The sequence below is a fragment of the Somniosus microcephalus genome, chromosome 1 (assembly GCF_052327205.1).
Source record: "Somniosus microcephalus isolate GS21.2 chromosome 1, FLI_Smic_1.0, whole genome shotgun sequence".
NCBI classification, from domain to species: domain Eukaryota; kingdom Metazoa; phylum Chordata; class Chondrichthyes; order Squaliformes; family Somniosidae; genus Somniosus; species Somniosus microcephalus.
This window is the reverse complement of record NC_140987.1, coordinates 423,103,591-423,127,581: the sequence shown is the minus strand read 5'-3', so window position 1 is coordinate 423,127,581 and position 23,991 is coordinate 423,103,591. Positions and strand designations below refer to the sequence as shown.

Sequence of the window (23,991 nt, the reverse complement as noted above, 5' to 3'; positions counted from 1 at the left end):
TATCTCGGAGCCTACCCTTCAATCATTTTCATGAAGGAATCCTACTTCAGTTCACAAGGATTTCAACCCACCGTACCTATCTGCTGCTGAAAAACAAACTTTTTTGGTCCTGAAAGTCTCATTAATTTTATTAGTGTGCCGAAATAAAATATTTGAAGAGCTTACAAAGAATTTATCCAATTGTGCTTTGTACTCAGCTTATTTGTGAACTATTCAAATGTGAATAGTTTACAGTCTTTGAGCAATCCTCACCCTGGGGGTACTACTTGTAGTATTGTTTCTGTACCTGATAGATACACTGATACTTTCAGGGGAGAGGTTAATGGATTGAAGTGTTGATTTGTCAGGCCAGTTACCATTATTTTGCTCTTGTCTACTTTCCTGCTCTGGTTTTGGGGGCGTGATGCTGAACTGACTTCCCAGTGCTGTTCTCCCTCATTCATTTTCCCAGCTGGAGCTGCTCTCCAAATGGGTACATGGAGAACTGTTTTCTGCAAATGGACGCAATACGGTCTCCACTTTATTGAGCAGCTTTGACACTATTGATGCCCAATGCATGAAACTGGCTCTTCATATTGAATGAGCCAGAAAGGGGAGCTGGCTAATCTGGTGGCAGATCACCAGACCCATGGGAAAGTGGGTGACTCCTGCTGGTACAAGGTAGGTGGAGTTGTATATATTTCCAAAGGCAACTAACAGTTGGGTTACTGGCTGTTTGCCATCAGCTGCACCTCAGCAATGTAAAACTGCCTTTTGAAAATATATAAATGTCTTATTGGCAGCCAGCATATGGTAAACTTTCCATTGTTATGTTTAATGTAATTTGGATTTTTAATATGAATACATCGGTACCTTTAATGTAGTGAACAATTGAACAAAATGGGGGTGGGGGAACAGAGTACTTTTTGTAATGAACGCTGAGGAGAAAGTGGGGGGGAAAAAAGGTTAGGGGGCAGTCAAAAATGGGTTTGAAGAGGCTTTTGAGGTGGGGAAAGATATAATGGCATGGGAAGGATTAAAGCTAGCATTCCATAGTGTAGGGGCTTGATGGCTAATAATAACAGTACATACTCTTCTCTCCCATTACTGAGAGTGTATGAGTCAGCTTCATACTACACAATGCACAGCTTACACATGCTGCTCAACAAGAACAAAATGGCTGTATAACCTAAAATGATTGATAGAGCAGGTCCAGTCCTGCTGAAAGCTGTTGGTAACTGAACCTTTAATAACGGGCAACTGATTCTTGACTTCGAAGTCGCAAGAAGAGACACAGAAAAGAGAAACAAAGGGAAAGCAAGTACTTTATACACTAGGTGGTGACACCCTGCTGCTAAAGTTCACAGATGTCCCAGTGCCAACTCTTGCCTGCATAAACGATTACAGATCGAGCTGCAGTGTCAAAGGAGACAGAGAAAGTTTGCTTCAGTGAGGAGGAATCGTAAGAATTCATCATGACCCACACTACCGTATCCGTTCGTGGCTAGTTATAGAGCAGCAGAAACCTGAGAGCAAGCTGCCTGCCTGCTCTTTTTGCTGTGGGTGGTGTGTGACAACTGTAGCACTGGTTTTACTAATCTATTTGCAATAACAGAGTCCAGATCAGCTTTCGTCCCTGGTTTGTGTTGCGCGAGGTATTATCAGTTGGGTCCAAGTGATGGTGCTACAATTGGCCTGAGTTCCTGGGCTGGAGGAAGGGATGGGGGAAATAGGCCTGGATTACCATCCCTGATTGCCATCTGTGACTCCTGGTAAGTGTGGAAATCAGAAAACCCACAGGATCAGGTTTGGTATATTGGTCCTTTTTGGATGGATAGCTGTGGAACCGGAGAAGCCTCCGAGCTTTCAGTAGAGAACGGAAGAAAACTTGGGATATTTTAAAAACTACAATTTTAGATATTGCGAAGTATGTCATGTGGAAAGTGGCCACTCTTCGTGGCTGGACCATGTCTGTAGGCCATTTGACTACAGGAAGGACATCATTAAAAATAAAGAAACATTCTACTTTGGGGGGCACTAGACTGCTGTCATTGAAAAGACAGACTGATTTTAGTTAGATGGTGAGCTGGCGCATTGATGTGTGTTTTCTTAAGGGAGTGATTACATGAATGCTCATTAGTCATACATTTCATTGCTGGGCAATGGTTTTCAAATGGCCATTAATAATTGCATGGAATTCAATCCCTGATTCAGACTCAGTTTGAAAATACTGAAATGTGTGCAGTTGTGGCTTACTAAGGAGTTACGTGGAGTCTACAACGCAGAAACATCTATATCTGCCCCAACTGATCTTTGCTGGCGTTTATGCTCCACGCAAGCCTCCTCCCACCCCTTTTCATCTAACCCTATAGTACTCAAGTGTGGTCTAATCAAGGTTCTGTGCAGGTTTAACATAACCTCTTTGCTTTCCAATTCTATCCTGCTAGAAATGAACCCCAATGCTTGGTTTGCATTTTTTATGGCTTTATTAACCTGTGTCGCTACTTTGTGATTTGTGTATCTGTACTCCATTTAGACTCTCATTATCCAAGCATTATGTGGTCTCCTAATTCTTCCTGCAAAAATGCAGCACGCTTATCTATATTATTGACATTCATTTGTCAATTACACACCCATTCTGCATGTTTATTAACGTTATATTTTGTCGCATTCTTCCTCAGTATTAACTATACCCCACAATTTGGTGTCTGCAAATTTTGAAATTGCACTTTCAGTTCCCGAGGCCAAATTGTTTATGTAAATTGTGAACAGTGGTCCCAGCACTGATCCCTATGGAACACCATTTCCCACCTTTTGCCAGTCTGAGTAGCTACCCTTAACACCTGCTCTCTCTCTAGCCAGCCTGTTATCCATTCTAACAACAGAAAATGCTGGAAATACTCAGCAGGCCAGGCAGCATCCGTGGAGAGAGAAACCGAGCTAACGTTTCAGGTCTGGGACCCTTCATCAGAACTGGAAAAAGCTGGAGATGTAACATATTAAGCAGGTGCAGAGACAGAGGGGGGGGGGGGGGGTTAGGAGGGGAGGAAGGAATAGAAAGAACACCCTGTGCTTTTGTAAGAGGCAGGAAAGATAAAATGTTGCAAATGGGAATGGCAAAAATCATACTGCATGAAAAATGGGGGCAGGGATAATTATCTGAAATTGTAAGAGGCAGGAAAGATAAAGTTTCAGATAATTATCCCTGCCCCCATTTTTCATGCAGTATGATTTTTGCCATTCCCATTTGCAACATTTTATCTTTCCTGCCTCTTACAAAAGCACAGGGTATTCTTTCTATTCCTTCCTCCCCTCCTAACCCCCCCCCCCCCCTCTGTCTCTGCACCTGCTTAATATCTGTTACATCTCCAGCTTTTTCCAGTTCTGATGAAGGGTCCCAGACCTGAAACGGTCACTCGGTTTCTCTCTCCACAGATGCTGCCTGGCCTGCTGAGTATTTCCAGCATTTTCTGTTGTTTCAGATTTCCAGCATCCGCAGTATTTTGCTATTACACTGTTATCCATTCTGCTACTTGTACCCTGACTCCACACGGCCTGAGCTTCGTCATGAGTCCACTCGCGATACCTTTATTGAAGGCCTTCAGGAAATCTGAATTTCCTACATTACAACAGTGACCCCACTTCAAAAAAAAAAAAAAGTACTTCTCATCATTGCTATAAAGCGCTTTGGGACATCCTGAAGTCATGAAAGGCACTATATAAATGCATTTTCTTTCTTGAGTGTTGACCGTGAGCAGGTTTTCACAATAAATAATAGTATAGGAACAGGAGTAGGTCATTCAGCCCATCAAGCCCATTCCGCCATTCAACCAGATCATGGCTGATCTTTACCTCAACTCCATCTATCCGCCTCTGGTCCATATCCCTTGATACTATTATCCAACAAAAATCTATTGATCTCAGTCAAAAAAATTCCAATTGAGCCACTATCCACGGCCTTTTGGGGGGGTGAGTTCTAGATTTCCACGAGCCTTTGTGGAAAAAAAGTGCTTCCTGATTTCACTCCTAAATGGCCGAGCTCCAATTTTAAGACTGTTGTTCTGGATTGCACCACCAGAGGAAATAGTTTCTCGATAGTTACCCCATCGAATCCCTTAATCATTTTAAATACCTTGATTAGATCAACTGTCGACCTTTTAAACTCAAGGCAATACAAGCCAAGTTTATGCAACCTGTCCTGAATTTGACCCTCATAAGCCCAGGTAATCTGCACTGTACCCCCTCCATGGGCAACGTATCTTTCCTGAGGTTCCGTGCCCAAAACTGAACACAGTACTCCAGATGGTGTGAGATTAAGGCTCTACAACTGAAGCATAACTTTCTCACTTTTTGAATTCCAAACACCTTTAGATGAAGGACATCTTTCATTTAGTCTTTGTTTCCTTTTTGCACATGTGCCCCAGCTTTGTTTTTTTTTGTGTACATGGACTCCTAAATCCCTTTGTTCCTCCATAGTCCCCAGTCTACTGCCATTATGAAAAGTTCTGGTTTGTCTTTTCTCGGTTCCAAAGTGAACAACCTCACACTTTCCCACATTGAACTCCATCTGTCATAGTTTTGCCCACTAACTTAGTCTGTCTATGTCTCTGCAACTTCCTGCTTCCATCCACACAACCTACTCTGCCTCTTAACTACTCTGCCTTCTAACTTAGTGTCATCTGCAAACTTGGATATGCAACTCTCTATTTCTTTATCCAGATCATCTATATTAATGGTGAAAAGCTGAGGTCCCAGTACAGATCCCTGTGAAACGCCACTTGTAACATTCTGCTATTCGGGGAACAAACCCGTTGCCTCTACTCTCTGTCTCCGACTTACCAACCTATGTCGCAGGTTACCTCCAAATCCGTGCACTCTAATTTTAATCCACTAAGTTTCTTCCTTGACTTGTTCCCCCATCCTGCTAGTGTTGTACAAAGCGAATAGGAAATAATTTAAGTGTTAGTTTTCTCGTGAAGATGAGGATGTCTGGATTGCAAATTTGAATTTTTTAACCCCAGTGTTGGCTGTAGCACAAGGTTAGATACAGAGAAACCATGCTTGACTTGTCTTTTTCTAAATTTGTGTGGGAATGTGTTGCAATCCAAGTCTACACCATTTAGGTCTGTTTCTTTCTACCTGGTTTTTAAACCTCATTCACTAGAAAAAACTAACCGTTGCATAACAACCTGCAGCAAACAAAAAAAAAGCTGAGTGCAAAAATTGATGGCTAAAGAGATGTTGAGTATTATCCTAGGTTGTTTTCCAAGTACTTGTCCTCATCTTCAAGGGTGTTTGGAATGGTCATGTTCATATTTTATTGGGGAGCTTGTTCATTCCTTTTGAACAGATACTACCTATGAAGGCAGATACTTGTCCTCTGATTTTGTTTTTTGTAATTGTATGTTCTTCCCAAAGAGAAAGATCCTCCCTTCAGTCCTATATGTTTCAGGGACCTTGTTAAAATGCAAAATGTGCAGTTATTGTGTTAAGTTATCATGTCATTGCATTTACCCCAAATGTTTGATGGTTGGAATGCTCAATGGTGAGCCCATATACCAAAAATAGACTAATGAACAAATCCTCACCACTGACATCTCTTGACTTTGAGAAGAAAAAAAATGAGTGAATTCTTAAATTAACAGTACTTGTACCTTTACTTGCAGGTGGGAAAGGAAAGGCAATTTCAGTTTTGGTTCATTGTGTGCTGACTGGCAGAAAATGCACCTTTTTCAAGTTGTTGGTGTGATGGGTTGCCGCTGAAGAATTAGCAGTTGTTCCATCCCTGCTGTAAGTTTATTGGGAAATGATTTGTAGTTATGAGTGGGGCTTTCGTAGTTGCTCAATTGGTAAATGCACCTCTTGGGGTAGTACTGAGATGCATGGATTGGAAAGGTCTGGTTTCAATCCCTGGACTGTCCCGAGTACTCTTGAGTTACCTGATTTCGGGTTGGATGATAAAATTGGCATTAATGGCCTTGGACTAAGCCCAAGGTTCCTGCTGTTGAAGGTCCAGAGACCCTTGCTGGAAATTACAAGTTTGTGGGTGTTGGATAAGGATAGTGTCTCGTTTGGCAGTGATGCCTTGTACAGTTGAACAGCCTACTGTCCAAGAATTCTCACTTGGGTGAGGTATTGAGACAGGCTGCAGAGCAGTGCCCTGCCCTCTCCCCAGCATAAACCTGTGTTTTCAGAAGAAATTAGGATAAAATAATTCAGCTGTTTCACCTGTTTTTGACATAATTGATAAAACATTGTTATTTAGCACTCCAACTGCAGCAGAGTTGTCATCACTGTTTGCTGTGATGTAATGACTGTATAGCCACCTAGTTTGCTACTTTTTTTGTTTTTACAAAGAGCTTGCTGTTAACCAGCTATTTCTTTCTGCATTTCCCCATAGTTTATGTGCTCTGTCTAAACATGGATGCTAGCAATGTTGCAGAATCTACAAACTGTCTTCCCAACGAAAATGCCCCAAATAACAGCAATGATCTGTCTACTTCTGTGAATATGGATATTTCACTTGATGCATCAGAGCCATGTTCAGAAAGGGGACAGAATTCCACGACTGAGGAAGTGGGTTCCCTTAAGACACCTCCTATTAACGAGCAAGTCACAGTAAAGCTGAATACCGATGGAGGCAATGAGGTGTGGATTAAACCAAAAAATTTCAGTGAAGGAAATGGCGAAAGAAGAGAACTGGAAGCATTTTATAATGACTCCCCTTCAGGGGAAGGACACACTGGTCCTTCAGCGTACAGACTGAATGATCCTTGCAGAGCAGATGAAGAGGGGAGCACTATGGACTACATGTTACAGTCGGTGGAGCCTACATCCAACAAAGAGGCTGTTGATATGAAAGGGGATCCTGAGAATGACCTTGCCTTGGATTCTCCTGATAACCAGCCTGAGCGTGTGGATGCGATGGAAAAAACAGAAGTCACAGAATCAGCACAGCAAACTGACAGGCCTGTGGATGTTGCAGCCCTAGAAGGAAATGTGGAAATGGGGTCCAATGTGCAGGAGATTGATGTTAAGGTTGATGGCAGTCAGCAGCTACCCACTGACGCTAAAGGTGGCAGGTCACCATTGCCACAGGAGGAAGAAGCGGAGGAGATGTGTGATGTAAAGACTGTGGAGGATCTGGAGGCCACAGAAATGATCCAAGAAGAAGGTGGTGCACAAGACGATGAGCTGGAGAGAAAAGAAAGTGACACTTGTGAGACTCTGCCAAAAAGAACTTCCAATGCAGGGACTTCAACAGCAACTATTGAAGGTGAGCACCTTTCATTTTCTAAATTGGTATCCACAGCTTCCTGTGATGGGCCAGTGGGTAAACATACTACCGAGTGTAAGGTTTTGGTATCCACAGCTTCCTGTGATGGGCCAGTGGGTAAACATATTACCGAGTATAAGGTTTTGGTATATCCCCCCCCCCCCCCCCCACCCCACCCGATCCCAATAAAAGCTCGGTTGTGCAGCTTTAAATTGAAGAACACAAAACATGAAATTATTCTGGTGAATATAGCAGTTCACGGAAACAGAAAAAAATCATTTTGATCCACATGGCTGGCCAAGGTTCGAAACCGGTTTAGCATAACTTCCCTACTTTTCAATTCTATCCCTCTAGAGATAAACCCAAGTGCGCTTTTTTAATGGCCTTGTTAACCTGTGGCACAACTTTGTGATTTGTGTATTTGTACTCCGAGATCCCTTTGTTCCTCTACCCCACCCAGACTCGCACCCTCCAAGTGATGTGACCTCCCTATTCTTCCTACCAAAATGTAATACCTCACATTTATCTGTGTTGAATTTCATTTGCCAAGTATTTGCCCATTCTGCAAGTTTATTAATGCCCTCCTATAATTTGTTGCTGTCCTCCTCAGTATTGACTGCCCCCCCACCCCCCCCCCCCCCCCAAAAATTTGGTATCATCTGCAAATTTTGAAATTGGGTAATAACAGAAAATGCTGGAAGCACTCAACAGGCCAGGCAGCATCCGTGGAGAGAGAAGAGTTAACGTTTCAGGTCTGTGACCCTTCATCAGAACTGGAAAAGGTTAGAGATGTAACAGGTTTTAAGCAGGTGCAGAGACAGGGAAAGGGGGAGTGGAGGAAGGACCTGAAGGAACAGTCTGTGCTAGGGTATGAGGCAGGAGAGATTAAATGTTGCAAATGGGGATGGCAGAATCATAGTCTGAAATTGTTGAACTCCATGCTGAGTCCAGAAGGCTGTAAAGGCGTTCCCACTCTGACCTCTCTCTCCCCTCTGCCTCTTGCACTGTTCCAATGAAGCTCAACGTAAGCTCGAGGAACAGCACCTCGTCTTTTGATTAGGCACTTTACAGCCTTCTGAAGTCAACATTCTCTCCCTGGCTCAGCTTCCAGCATTTTCTGTTATTTCAGATTTCCAGCATCCACAGTATTTTGCTATTGTTTTAGAAATTGTGTGTTTGATTCCAATTTCTAAATTGTTAATGTAAATTGTGAACAGCAGTGGTCCCAGCACTGATCCTTGTGGAACACCACTGCTGACACTCTGAATAGCTATCCTTTACTCCCACTCTCTGCTTTCTGTCTTGAGGGAGGGTAGCTAGCAATCCATTCTGCTACTTGTCCACTGACTCCGCATTCTCTGACCTTATTCATTAGTCTATTATGGGGTACCTTATCGAAAGCCTTTCGAAAATCTAGATAAATTACATCTACTGCATTACCATTGTCTACTCTCTCTGTTACCTCTTCAAAAAATTCAGTAAGGTTGGTCAAGCAAGATTTTCCCTTTAGAAATCCATGCTGACTTTTCATTACTACAGGAAACTCTTTTAACCGGCACCTACATAACTGAAAATCTCTGTTAACCGGCAAAATTCAGGAGTAGGTTCAGGTAAGTTTTACTTCATATTAGTGGCAGTTCCTGGATCTGTGGCTGTGTAACTGGGGTTCGTGCACTTGTTGCTAAGCAACAGGGACGCTTGGTCTGAGGCCGGGGTTCCTGCACATGTTGCTAAGCAACAGGGAAGCCTGGGTTTGTTGCTGTGTACGGAGCTCTCGCACCTTTTAACTATACCTCTCTGTAATCCGGACTTTTTGATAAACCGACACCACGCCGGTCCCATTGGTGCCGGATAATAGAGTTTCCTGTATACTTTTCATTTCTAGATGTTCTATTTTCTCCTTTTTAGTAGGGATTCCATTATTTTTCCTACCACCGATGTTAAGCTGATTGGTCTATAATTCCCTGGACATGTTCTATCCCTCATATTAAATATATAGGTATTATGTTAGCTGTCTGCCAGTCCTCTGGCACTACACCTTTTTCGAACAAATTATTAAATGTGAGTAATGCCTCTGCTATCTCTTCCCTAGATTCTTTTAAAATTTCGGTCCTCCTTCCTTCCAAAATTACCAATGTTATCAGCTTCAAACACCATCCTGGGCAGTCCAATCGAGACATTTACCCTCCGTTTCGAGTAGTTATATCTGATCAATCCATTCACCTTTCCTCTTCTAAGCTTCATTCCGCATCTCTTGTAGTTCTCAGGTCTGTGGTAAGCAGTTCTTCAAGGTTCAACTTGTCTATCTAATACATAGTAAGGTCCCTTTTAAGTCTTTAAACAAAACTCTCCAGTTCTTAGTATCTTCCTGTAGCTAAGTTGTCTGATGTCAGGTATGAGATTGGTACGGCTTTGCTGCACCTTTTCCATTGCCATGATGTGCTGCTTGTAATATGGAGATCAGAACTGCCTGCAGGACTCCAATGCCCTGTATAGGGTTCTTATCACATCCTGTGATGCGTTCTATTCCATATGCCAGTAATAGGTGAACTGCTTTGTCAAACTAAGAATGGTATGCACGGAAGCTGTCGGTCAATCTCACAACATAAGTTTGGATGAAGACGACCCTTCGGCAGCCCAGAGTACCAATTCTACTTTCTTTCCAGTAGAGCATCTGACTATTAAATCAGTCAAATGTCCTGGCCTGAACTGCCTTTCCTGGAAACCTGTACTGTTGCTCACCCTCAATGTTTATATAAAGCTTACTGATGTTTGTTCTAGCATTTCTGTTTGTAAGTATGATCCTGTGTGCTTTTTTTTTTTGTGCTGCCTTTGAATACCTGAAATAATTGTTCTGGCCTTGCCTTCTCTCCCTGGCTCAGTATCTTGCATACCTCTTATAGGATCTCTTCTGAGAGAGGTTTTTTTGGACTGGAAGAGCCCTTGCTTAAGAAAGGGGAGTAGAGAAGGAGATTGTGGTTAACATTTGTCTGGAGTCAGGGAAGGAGGGTGTTCTGGTGGGTGATTTTCTCCCCCTTCAGTGGGGGTTTATTCAGTCAGTCGGGGGTGAAGAGAGGGATCCAAAGGGCCGTGTGCTAATTTTGACTCAATTGGCAAGGGGTTGGCAGATTTGGCTGCTGCCTTCAGGGTTGGGTGTGCTGGGTTGATAGTTTTCCATTCAGCTAGGGGCCATGAGGTTTTTAATCTTGGAGTGTTGTTTGCTGGTGGGGGCGTTTCATTCAACTTGTGGTTCACTTGCTGCTTTGCATGGCAGTACGATATTCGTGCTTTGGGACATGCTGGGGTTATGACAAACGCGATACAAGCGCAGGTTTGTTTGTCCTTTACTGGTGTGAGGGTTGCAATTTGTCTCAGTTTCTGGGCTTAGGTCCTGAGGGATACTCTTCCTGATAAATCTTCACCTGCTGACAGATCAGCCAGTCTGTTAAGTGTTTTTGTGGGTCACGGCTAGCCTTGATCGCCAATTAAGCGATTGTTATCTTACCCTTTTATTGATTTTAAGTATTCAAGCATCTTGTTCATTTTTTAAAAATGTGATCTGTTTTGTTACATTTACAACCTTTATTTACTATATAATACTTCATGCATACTTTCAAATGTTGGCCTTCTGGGTTTTTGGTACTATTGCATAAAGTTATGCCTCATTTCGAATCTGCCTCCCACCTATGAACATGGAAATATTAAGAGATTGCTATAAACTTAATAAATTCTACTTTGGAGGCGCTACTGTCTGCCTGGTTGTGCACGAAGTTTATTAAGGGGTGTAACATTATTTCACACTTTTTCCTATTTTAAAAGTTTACTGATGGCAAGGCTGAGATCCTTTTTTTTGTAGTAGTTTTATTTGACGAGAGTGTTGATGTCTTCATTAGGAAATGGTTTGAGGAGCTACTGAGCCTAATGGTATGAGACAGCATGCACATTCAACAAGTACTGATACCTCTGTTAATACATCAATTCATGTTTGAATCGTAGAATCTTACAGGACAGAAAGGGGCCATTCCAAGAGCTGTCCCAATTTAGTCCCACACCCCAGCTTTCTCCCCCATGACCCTGCAAATGAATTCTTTTCAAGTACAGTACATGTCCAACTACCTTTTGAAATCTATAGAATCTGATTCTACCACCCTTTTCAGGTAGTGTGTTCCAGGTCACAGCCCGGTTTTTTTGGGGGGGGGGGTGGGTGATCTCATTTCCCCTCTAGTTCCTTTGCCAATTATTGTAAATCTATGACCTCTGGTTACCGACCCACTTGCTCTGTCAAAACCCCTCATAATTTTCTATACTTCTATTGGGTCATCCCTTAACATTCTCTGCTCTAAGGAGAACAATTCCAATCTCTCCACATAACTGAACTCTCTTATCCCTGTTATCCAAGTAAACCTCCTCTGTACCCTCTCCAAGGCCTTGACATTCTTCTAAAGTGTGGTTCCCAGAATTGTGCACACTATTTCAGCTGAGGCCTGACTAGTGTTTTTTAAAGATTGAGCATGACTTCCTTGACGTATTGAATATAAAAGCAAGTATCCTATATGCTTTCTTAACGTCCTCATCAACTTGCTCTGGTACCTTCAAAGATTTGTGAATATGCACCCCTGGGTCCCTCTGGTGTTGCACCCTCTTCAAAATAGTACCCTTTAGAGTGTACTGCCTCTCCATGTTGTTCCCCCTCAAAGTGCATCACTTCACACTTATCCGCATTAAAAATTGCATCTGCCATGTGTTTGCCCATTTCACCAGCCTGTATATCTGCTCCTGAAGTCTGCAACTATCCTGCTCACAATTTACTAGGTTGCCAAGTTTTGTATCATCTGCAAACTTCAAAATTGTATTTCCTATACCCAAGTCCAGGTCACTTTTATTTATAACAAGGAAAGAAATGGTAATACCAACCCCTGGGGGACCCCACTGCATGCTTCCCTCCAGCCAGAAAAAACATTTGTTAATCACTCCTCTTGGCCTCCTATCCCTTCGTCAATTACATACCCAAGTTACCACCATCACTTTAATGCCATGTGCTTCTATTTTCTGAATAAGTCTGTTGCGTGTTACTTTATCAAATGCCTTTTTGTAAGTCCATATGTACAACATTTAAAAAAACCAGCAAAGGACGACACAAAAAAATAATAAAGAAGGATTATGAGAGTAAACTAGCAAGAAATATAAAAACAAATAGTAAGAGCTTCTACGGGTATATAAAAAGGAAGAGAGTAGCTAAAGTAAATGTTGGTCCCTTAGAGGATGAGACTGGGGAATGAATAATGGGGAACAGGGAAATGGCAGAGACTTTGAACCAATATTTTGTATCAGTCTTCACGATAGAAGACACTAAAACCATCCCAATAACACATAATCAAGGGGGGAACTTAAACAATCACTAAAGAAAAAGTACTCGGTAAAATAATGGGACTAAAGGTGGACAAGTCCCCTGGACCTGATGGCCTGCATCCTAGAGTCTTAAAAGAAGTGACTGCAGAGATAGTGGATGCATTGGTTGCAATCTACCAAAATTCCCTGGATTCTGGAGAGGTCCCAGCGGATTGGAAAACCGCAAATGTAACGCCCTTATTTAAGAAGGGAGGGAGACAGAAAGCAGGAAACTATATAGACCAGTTAGCCTAACATCTGTCATTGGGAAAATGCTGGAGTCCATTATTAAGGAAGCAGCAGCAAGACATTTAGAAAATCATAATGCAGCCAAGCAGAGTCAACATGGTTTTATGAAAGGGAAATCCTGTTTGACAAATTTGCTGGAGTTCTTTGAGGATGTAACGAGCAGGGTGGATAAAGGGGAACCAATGGATGTGGTGTATTTGGATTTCCAGAAGGCATTAGATAAGGTGCCACATAAAAGGTTACTGCACAAGATAAGGTCTCACGGGGTTGGGGGTAATATATTAGCATAGATAGAGGATTGGCTAATTGACAGAAAACAGAGTCGGGATAAATGGGTCATTTTCCAGTTGGCAAACGGTAACTAGTGGGGTGCCACAGGGATCAATGCTGGTACTCAACTATTTACAATCTATATTAATGACTTGGATGAAGGGACCGAGTGTAATGTAGCCAAATTTGCTGCTGATACAAAGATAGGTGGGAAAGCAAGTTGTGAAGAGGACACACAGAATCTGCAAAGGGATATAGACAGGCGGAGTGAGTGGGCAAACATTTGGCAGATGGAGTATAATGTGAGAAAGTGAGGTTATCCACTTTGGTAAGAAAAATAAAAAAGCAAATTATTATTTAAATGGAGAGAGATTACAAAACGCTGCAGTACAGAGGGACCTGGGGATCCTTGTGCATGAAACACACAAAGTTAGCATGCAGGGTACAGCAAGTAACCAGGAAGGCATTTGAAATGTTGGCCTTTATTGCAAGGGGTTGTAGTATAAAAGCAGGGAAGACCTGCTACAACTGTACAGGGTATTGGTAAGACCACACCTGGAGTACTGCGTACAGTTTTGGTCTCCTTATTTAAGGAGGGATATACTTGCATTGGAGGCAGTTCAGAGAAGGTTCACGAGATTGATTCCTGAGATGAGGGGGTTGACTTATGAAGGAAAGTTGAACAGGCTGGGCCTATACTCATTGGAGTTTAGAAGAATTAGAGGTGATCTTATTGAAGCATATAAGATACTGAGGGGGCTTGACAAGGTAGATGCAGAGAGGATGTTTTCCCTCATGGGGAAATCTAGAACTCGGGGGGCATAGTTTCAGAATAGGGGGTCGCCCATTTAAAACTGAGATGAGGAGGAATTTCTTCTGAGTTGCAAATCTTTGGAATTAAGAGCTGTGGCGACTGGGTCATTGAATATATTTAAGATGGAGATGGACAGATTGTTGAACAATAAGGGAGTGAATGGTTATGAGGAGCGGGCAGGGAAATGGAGCTGAACCCAAGATCAGATCAGCCATGCTCTCATTAAATGGCGGAGCAGGCTCGAGGGGCCAAATGCCCTACTCCTGCTCCTATTATGTTCTTATCTACTGCACTACCTTCATCAACCCTCTTACTTCAAAGAACGCAATCTGGTTAGTCAGACACGATTTACCTTTAAGAAATCTGTGCTAGCTGTCCCTTATTAACCCATGCTTCTCCAAGTGAGAATTCATGTTGTCCTCGACAATGGTCTCTAGTAGTTTTCCCATTTGCAATCATCCAGTCCTTTGGCACCACTCCCATATCCAAGGAGGATTGAAAGTTTGTGATCAGAGCTTCTGGTATCTCCACCTGAGCTTCTCTCAGCAACCTAGGATGCATCCCATCTGGACCGGGGACTTGTTAGCTTGGCTGGCATCATAGAAACATAGAACATAGAAGATAGGAGCAGGAGTAGGCCATTCGGCCCTTCGAGCCTGCTCCGCCATTCAATGAGATCATGGCTGATCATCCAAAGTCAGTACCTTCTCCCTTGATCCCTTTAGCCTCAAGAAATATATCCAACTCTTTCTTGAATATATTTAATGAACTGGCCTCCACCGCCCTCTGTGGTAGAGAATTCCACAGGTTCACCACTCTCTGGGTGAAGAAATTCCTCCTCATTTCAGTCTCTGGGATTTTATTTGTGTCCTCCTTTGTGAGGACAGAACCAAAATATCTATTTAGTTGGACTGCCATTTCCTTGTTCCCCATTATAAATTCCCCTGCTTCTGCCTGCAAGGGACCTACGCTTGACTTCACCAATCTTTTTCTCTTCACATATCTATAAAAGCTTTTACAGTCAGTTTTTATGTTCCCTGCTAGCTTACTCTCATATTCTATTTTCCCTTTCTTAATTAATCCCTTTGTCCTCCTTTGACTCCTAAACTGCTCCCAATCGTCAGGATTATTGCTTTTTCTGGCCAATTTATATGTCCTCTCCTTGGATCTTATGCTATCCCTAATTTCCCTTGTTAGCCACGGTTGAGTCACCTTTTTTGTTTTATTTTTATGTCAAACTGGGATGAACAAATTCTGTAGCTCATCCATTCGGTCTTTGAATGTTTGCCATTGCCTATCCACTGTCAACCCTTTTGAGTGCCATTCCTCAATCAATCCTACCCAACTCGCTCCTCAGACCATCGTAGCTTCCTTTATTTAAATTGAGGACCCTTGTCTCTGAGTCAACTACTTCATTCTCCATCGTAAAGAAGAATTCGATCATATTATGATCGCTCCGACCCAAGGGGCCTCGTACAACAAGATTGCTAATTAATCCTTTCTCGTTGCATAATACCCAGTCTAAGATGGCCTGATCTCTGGTTGGTTCCTCGACATATTGGTCCAGGAAACCATCCTGTAAACACTCCAGGAATTCCTCCTCCACAGTATTGTTACTAATTTGGTTGGCCCAATCTATCTGTAGATTAAAGTCACCCATGATGACTGCTGTGCCCTTATTGCACGCTTCTTTAATTTCCCTTTTAATGCCATCCCCAACCTCCGCCTTACTGTTTCGAGGTCTATATAGCACTCCCACTAATGTTTTTTTCCCCTTAGTATTTCTCAATTCTACCCATACAGATTCCACATCATCAGAGCTAATATCCTTCATTACAATTGTATTAATCCCCTCTTTAACCAGTAATGCTACCCCACCTCCCTTTCCTTTTTGCCTATCTTTCCTGATTATCGAATACCCCTGGATGTTGAGTTCCCAGTCTTGGCCATCCTTGAGCCACGTTGCCGTAATCCCAACCAAATCATACTCATTTACCTCTATTTGTGCAGCCAATTCATCCACCTTATTACAAATGCTCCTCGCATTAAGACACAAAGCCTCAAAGTTATCTATTTTTATCCTATCCTATCCGATATCTCTACTCCCCGACCCCACCAACTGCAACATTAGCTTAATCCTCTTTGGAGAAGACCGATGCAAAGTACTCAATTCAGTACCTCAGTCATGCTTGCTGCCTTCACAAGAAGATTTCATTTGTTGCCCCTCATCAGCCCCACCATTCCTTTAACTATCCTTTTACCTTTTATGTTTATAAAAGATTTTTGGCTTCCCTTTTATGTTACCCGCCACTCTTTTTCTCATATTTTCCTCCTTGTATCCTTTCTCAAATTCCCCCTTGGACTCCCCTGTATTTGCCTGGTTTTCGACTGTATTCTGTACCTAACATTTGTCATAAACCTCCTTTTTCTGTTTTTTATTTTAACCTCAATTTCCTTTGTCATCCAGGGACCTCTAGCTCTGGATACCCCATCTTTCCACCTTATGGGAATATGCTTGGCTTGTACCTGCTCTATCTCTGCCTTGAAGGCCTGCTATTGCTTATTTACTGCTTTCGTGGCCAATCTTTGTTTCCTGCCCAGCTGTGCTAAATCCCTTCTCGAATCACTGAAATTGGCTCCCTTCTAGTTGGGTATTTTCACTCTTGATTTTTCTTTGTCCCTTTCCATAACTACTTTAAACCTAATTATATTATGATCACTATTACCCAGATGTTCTCCCATGGCACCACACTTCACTTGGCCTACTTCATTCCCAAGAACTAGACCTGTTATGTCTACTTTTGCTGAAGGGGCTGCATCCATTTCAAACAAAGCGTTAATACTGGGTGACACCATGCCATTAGAGACGGATTTGATTTTCTTCTTTCCAGAGTAGTTGTATAGCATGGAATCTGGCGATAATAGATAGAGGGTGTAGTTTAAAATTGCATGGCCTTCAATACCCAAGAAAAGGACTAGGAGGTTTTTTAAACACTTTATTTAATTTCCTCTCTGCCTTCCCACATTCCCCTCCTCCCTCTTCTCTGCTGAAGGTGCAGTCTCATCCCCTGGTATAGTTCCATTGGTGGTAACAGCTCTGTAGTACTTTGTCCAGAAGGCCATTGTTCATGCATGAGCCTAAATAATGAGGATTGGTGACCTATTTTACCCTGGAGGACTACGAAGACAAGTCTGCTATTGTCGCTTTTAGCAGGGGTGTTTGAATTGAAATCGGGACTGGAAAACCTAGTTCACTCTTCATTCCCAAGTTCAGGGGTCTGAAGACAATTGTAGTGCTTCTACTGCCATTCAATTGAAATTAGATTAACCTGACACAAACCAGGGATCAAACCTTGGATTTTCTAGCCAGTATGGCTAATTGTGCTGGCCGGCAGTAATGGGAAAGGTCCAGCCCAGGCCGTGCACCGGCTTCTCCATTGTAAATATCGCGCATGTGCGGACATTTAAAGGGACCACGCACCAAAAAAAAAAACAGGCCACGCAGAACAAAGCGCAGCTCACAGGGAACATTTGCTTAGTACTATGTTGAATGGTGCCGTTTTAAAAAATTATGGCTATGGGAGGAGCTGCTAGCTTGTTTCACATTAATAAAGCAAAACTACCCGTTGGTTGAATAACCCTGTTCTACCCTCATCCCATCTGATGCGCCTCAGCAGATTTATGTCCTTGATTGTCATGTGGGAGCCCGTTCCATGCAGAGCGAGGAGGGTCATCAGCCGGCTATTGTGTAATTCCTACAAGCTGATTAAAAGCACTGCTGTTTTGGCATTGGGGAGCAAATTGCAAGCCCTACCCCATCTACATTGGTGTATTTCCTGGAAAGCTAGTGAGTGTTGGGATTTCAGTGAAGTAAAATGGTGGCTGAAATTTCCAAACACCGTTTAAACTTGGCATAATATTTGGTGCTTTTTAGTATGAATTTGCTAAATGACAGTGACACAGCACTGAGAAAATAAAGAGGGAAGGGAAAACAAAAAAAAATGATTAAGAACTGAAGGGCTTGATCCATGATCTGCTCAGGAGTTGATCTTAATGTGTGTTTGCTGTCATCCTACTGCGTGACTAGCAATAGACACTTCCCTGCTGCTGTTACGAGCCGTATCAGTAATTTTAGCCAACTTCAAATGGATCCTAAAAGTGAGGCTGTGATTGTTTAGTAACAGTGGAACTGTCTCTGGTCGAAGACAACATACGGATTGGTACACTCGAGCTGTGGTTGCATCCTTCAAATTGACCTGATTCTCCTCAGTTTCCTGGTACAGTACTGTGCAGCCAGTCGTCCATTATTGATGATTGCAGTGAATGAATCAGTAGCATCACTCATGCCGAAAGGCAGCAGCTTGAAAGGAGCTCATACTTCATACGCACCGTTATGTGCCTATGAGGAGTCATTACAAGGCAAATGGGGTCAGATCCACTTCAAAACAGGCACACCTGGCCGTCCAGTTCCTGATTACAGGTAAATTTCATGCAAGATTGCAGTTTGTATCTGGCCATACACCACTTTTCTCTCCTCTTCTCCATCTCATTTCTCTTTCGCCAACCCCGTCCCTCCTCCCCAACTACCAAGAGAAAACACATGCTCAAAACAGGCGTCCAAAAGTTTTTGCTGCAAGTTAGTTTTACTATTTTAATTGGCTTAAAAATGCCTTTTGCTCAGAGGTAGGGTGGGAATGCTTTCAGTACAAAGTCATTGCTTCCCCCTTTTTCTCTCCCTTCCCTCGCACCACCCAAATATATACTCATCTGAAACTGCATTTTTCCGGTTTGGATGCTGATGAGCATCCAAGAGAGGAAAGTACCAATTACAGGAAACTTTCGTTTTGCCGGCACCTAAATAACCGGAAATCTCGGTTAACCGGCAAAATTCAGGAGTAGGTTCAGGTAAGTTTTATTACTTGCCTGCCTCGATCTGTTGCTGTGCAAGGGTGTGGCTGCAGCTGTTGCTAAGCTACAGAGACGCTTGGAGCTTGTGGCCATTGTTCTGAGCCTGGGTTTGTTGCTTTATATGGAGCTCTCGGCTCCGTATCTTTTACTATAGCTTTCGGTTATCCGGAATTGTTGATGAACCGGCACCGTGTCGGTCCCGTCGGTGCCGGATTAAAAAAAAGTTTCCTGTAGTGGAATCTCTGGCAGCATCACGAGCTGGCGTTCCTGTAGTTGGTCAGCCTCCTTGACAAGTATGGAGATCTGAAAAGACTGGTCTTTGCAGAACTGGAAAATAAAACAAAATATCTCAACCGGGTAGACTTTTTTCTTAATGGTTTTAATGAAATTGCGTTTTTATCTTTTTCCCCCCATACCCTCACTTAACCAGTCTATATTACAGAAAATTACTCCAAATGGAAGTGGTTCTGCATGTATGGAGATATTTTGGATATCTGACCAACTACAGGAGCGCCAGCTAGTGATGCCACCAGAGATTCCACTAATTGGCACTTTCCTCTTGGATGCTCCAATATCACTTCAGCATGCATCACTTCTTGCTGATCTGGGATCTGTAATGGTTACATTGCAGGATGAATTTTACAGCACTGGGACAACACAAAATTACCTGGTGTGCACAATTGTTTGAAAAGCATCGGTGCGATTTTACTTTTTCTGACCTATGCTCTAAAATCAATGTTCGGCCCTGCCTGTAGCAAGAAGAATAGCAACTTGTGGCAGCTTGTATTTGAGATGTATGATATCAGGCGAGAGAGGCATTCTTGACTCTTGCTCGATTCACCTTTTTGGGAGCAGGGAGAGACTTTTCAGTCCAACGGTCATCGACCTGAAACGTTAACTCTGTTTCTCTCTCCAGAGAAGCTGCCTGACCTGCTGAGTATTCTATAAACATAATAAAATGCTGGAAATAGAGACTTTTCAGAGCCTTGGTAAATCAGTTAGGTTGGATATGGAAAGAACTAGCTTGATGGGCCAGATGACCCCTTTCTCATTCCATTTTTTCTTGTGTGTTATGACAGTTGCGGTTTATTTGCCAGTGGAGGAATTGGCAGCAGATCCTCTATATAATGCATCAGCGCTGTTGCTGGAACCAAGGCTGCCGCCGACGGCAGTAGTTTCTCTTGTAGCTCATTGGACTCCAAAATATAAGTATGACGTTCTCTCCATGGATGGTAGGATTATAAAGGAATTGGGCGCAGTACTGTGCTAGAAAATGTTCCAAACTGAAGCTGTACAGCCACCACCTTAGCAAATAAGACTTTGTTGTTGGAATGCTTTGAGCTGAGATGGAACAAATGGTTGAGATTGCGGCTTATTGAGATGATGGATGTCGTTATGTAGAATTGAATGCTTTTCTATTTTTGGTCGCAAGTATCGGCATGAAGAGCATTCACAGATGAGAGGTAGCATGTCGGTTGCAAAGTAAACCCACCTTTAATCTGCCCAACACTCTAGATCTTGCTTTCAAATGAAAATGCCAGGGCACCAGTATGAACTGCTGCATTTCTCAGATCAGTTAGCATTGCACTTGCTTTGTCAATTGAGTGCTAATTTGTTATATTTTGTTGCCAAAGCAGTAGGAAGTTGGTTGTGTGTGTTGAAAATGATTTCCATAGGGCACTAGGGACTGGCAGTGAGAAAAGACCTTCATTCCCTTGGGCTGGACTAGATCACAGAGGTAAAATAATTGTTGTCCAACTCCTACAGATTATTTTTAAATTTGTATGTGCTCCCCTGATCATGATCGGTATGGCTCGCTCAGTACCATACCAAGCAGTACATTTTTCTGAGAGGAGTCATACATTTAATTCATTACCTGTGTTTAGCACGGTTGGGGTGATAGTGGAGGCATATCATTAGTTTAGTGAAGAGGAAAGTCAGCCAGAATTACAAATCTTGATTGCTGTTCATTGGCCCCTTTTTAGTACGTCTGCATGTGTGGATGCTTGGGCAAAGTACCATAACTCTTCCATGTATATGCTGCCATACCCCAGCAAGATCTGGGATCTTGCATGGAAGATCTCCAGCTGCCACCTCTGTGGCTTTGAAATCAGCTAGTTCAGCACAATTGAATCTGGGACCTTGCTGGCCTGTGGCTCAGTACCACAATGCGTATTGTATGGAATGAAGCTTGCAGATGTGATCGGTAACTAATGGTATGAAAGTGGTACAGGTGCGAATGTTGTGGTGGCCAGTGCTTATTAATAGGGTTTTTGCGACCAGTTGCTCATTTAAGAATTTATTTTGCCGGTGTTATTTTTAATAACGAGCTAGTCAAAGGTCACAAGATAAATATGGATGAGGAAGGCTGTTTCGACTAAGTGTCTTATCTGTCCATAAAAACGTACACCGTACAGCCATCTTTTAAATTATTTACGGTTTATGTGTGCATTACTCTACCTAGCAGTCGGTCACAACTGTTCTTTACTCTGTGAAGGTCATCCCAAATTCAGACCTAAATTTGCCTTCCACCAGTTTGAATCTGTATCCCCTTGTACTTGTGTTCTGATCTACCTTGAAGTAGTGCTCTTGATTTACATTTTCTTCAACAGTAGCAACTTGCAATTAATGTAGAAAAATGCCCCAAGTGCGTCACTGTGAGGCGTAATCAGAAAAAGTGTATGTTGAGCCAAAGGACGAGATGCTGGGAAGGTTCAAAGAAGTGGGGTTAAGGAAGGTCTTAATGGGGAGAAATTTGGTATTGCCCATTTTGGGGTGCTAATATCGGTCGGGCGCAAAGTTTAGCGCCTGGCGCTAATTATCGCCTCCGACTGCAAAATTCGCCTCTATCACCCCCCCCCCCCCCCCCCCCCCCCCCCCCCCCGGAGGTGATTTGAGCGCTAAATCGGGCGCTACACATCCCTCAAGGCGCAAACGGCAGGGAACGAGGCACTACCTCAGAACGCTACTGAAGCTCAGGCGATGCCAATTACCATGGAAGCCAGACACACCGGCGCCATCCAGTTTTTAAAGGGGAGGGGCCATCTTGCTGGCCAGCAACGCCCTGCTCATTGCAACCTTGAATTTCAGCCTGGTGTTGGAAGCACTAATGGGTAGGCCCAGGGAAAGAGCTCGGCGCTTTGGAACATCAAAAGTGGTGCTGAGGGCCAAAACTCCTTAGGACAGCGTTAAAACCAAAAATTTTGCCGACAAGAAAAGGCAGGAAGCACCCGCTTTTAAATAGCGCTCCCGCAGCCCCTTCCCGACTTGAAAACGTTCCCCTATACCTGTCGTTCCTCGTGGCAGGCGCTAAGGCAGGGGGCACGACTCAATATCCGGTCTGGGGTGTTACACGCTCGACTGACGTCACGATCTGCGGGCGCAGGAGATTGTGGCGGTAGTGTTTAACGCCGCCGCAAAATGTCTGGTCAATTTCACGAGCGGCGCAAACATCGTGCTCTGGTGCTAGTTGCTTTGCGCCCTAGGGCGCTAGCGGGAGGCGCTAATCAAACAAATTTTTGCCCCTAAAGGTCTTAAATTGAAGCCCATGGGATTCAAGGGGCAGTGGCAGCATGGGCACGATTGTTTTTCAGACTGGAGGGAAGTATACAGTTTTGTCTCCTCGAGGTCGGTATTGGAACACTGCTCTCTTTGATAAATATTAATGACCTGGACTGGGTGTACAGGGCATAATTTCAAAACTCAAAAATGTAGTAAATAGTGATGAGGGTAGTAACAGACTTCAGGAGCACATACAAGACTGGTGAAATGGACAGACACATGGCAAATGCAATTTAATGCAGAGAAGTGTGAAGTGATTCATTTTGGTAGGAAGAATGAAGAGAGGCAATATAAACTAAATGGTACAATTTTAAAGGGGGTGCAGGAACAGAGACCTGGGGGTGTACGTACACGTATCTTTGAAGGTGGCAGGACAAGTTGAGAAGACTGCTGAAACAGCATAAGTGATCCTTGGCTTTGTAACTGAGTACATAGAGTACAAAAGCAAGGAAGTTATGCTAAACCTTTGTAAATCACTAGTTCGGCCCCAGCTGGAATAGTGCGTCCAATTCTGGGCATCACAATTTAGGAAGGATATCAATGCCTTAGAGAGGGTGCAAAGGAGGTTTACTAGAATGGTACCAGAGGTGCGGGACTTCAGTTACATGGAAGTTAGACTAGAGAAGTTGCAGTTGTTCTCCGAGCAGAGAAGGTTAAGGGGAGGTTTAATAGAGGTGTTCAAAATCGTGAAGGGTTTTGATGCAGTAAATAAGGAGAAACTGTTTCCAGTGGCCGAAGGGTCGGTAACCAGAGGACACAGATTTAAGGTAATTGGCAAAAGAACCAGAGGCAAGATGAGAATTTCTTTTGCGCAGTGAGTTGTGATCTGGAATGCACTGCCTAAATCTGTGGTAGAAGCAGATTCAATTAACTTTCAAATGGGATTAGATGAATACTTGAAGTGGAAAAAGTTGCAGGGCTTTTGGGGAAAGGGCAGGGGAATGGGCCTAATTGGCTAGCTCTTTCAAAGAGCTGGCACAGGCACGATGGGCCGAATAGCTTCCTGTGCTGTATCATTCTATGATTCTACACCCGCTTACTCGGTTAGTCTGGGTTATGGTGCGTGGCCCAGGGAAATCGGCAGGAGGTGAAACAAGGACGCAGTATAAAATAACCGAGCCGCTAATCCAGAAAGCTTGGCACCATCAGCACCATTTGATGTCTGACAACATAAGATTTCAGCTGCTGACTGAAGAGGAAACGTTGTAATTCTTCACAACAATGAACGTGCACAAAAGAAAGCGAGGCACACGCAAAGTTTGCAGTGCTGTAGTATTTCCTGGAGACTGCTTTGAAAGACACCAGAAAAATCTGGTACTGAGCCGAAACCTCAAACAAAAACACATTTTCAATTCCTGCTGTCTGTAAGAATTTGAGAACAGACAGCCATCTGATCTGGCTTGTTGAGATGTTCTATCCTTCAGTTGAATAATATTGAAGACGCGTACAATCAGATGACCTTTTTAAGGTCAATTTTTAAGTTCTTTTCTCCTTGTACCTTTTCAGTCACTCAACAAAGAGGACGTGTCCTGTAGAAAGAGTAGGT

At 43.1% G+C, this 23,991-nt stretch overlaps 1 protein-coding gene across 5 annotated transcripts in view; it reads left to right on the top strand.

Moving 5' to 3' along the window:
- The window catches only part of LOC147125243 (zinc finger MYM-type protein 3-like), a 141,488-nt gene that overhangs the window by 26,992 nt on the left and 90,505 nt on the right, over positions 1-23,991 (top strand). For 3 of the 5 annotated variants that reach the window (XM_085999880.1, XM_085999854.1, XM_085999864.1), the window contains exons 3-4: positions 5,646-5,769; positions 6,380-7,255. In XM_085999880.1, coding sequence (XP_085856006.1) covers positions 6,400-7,255 — 856 coding nt within the window. In that variant the 5' untranslated portion in view covers positions 5,646-5,769; positions 6,380-6,399. The remainder of the gene's footprint in view (positions 1-5,645; positions 5,770-6,379; positions 7,256-23,991) is intronic. The other 2 variants (XM_085999873.1, XM_085999875.1) reach the window with 1 other exon arrangement.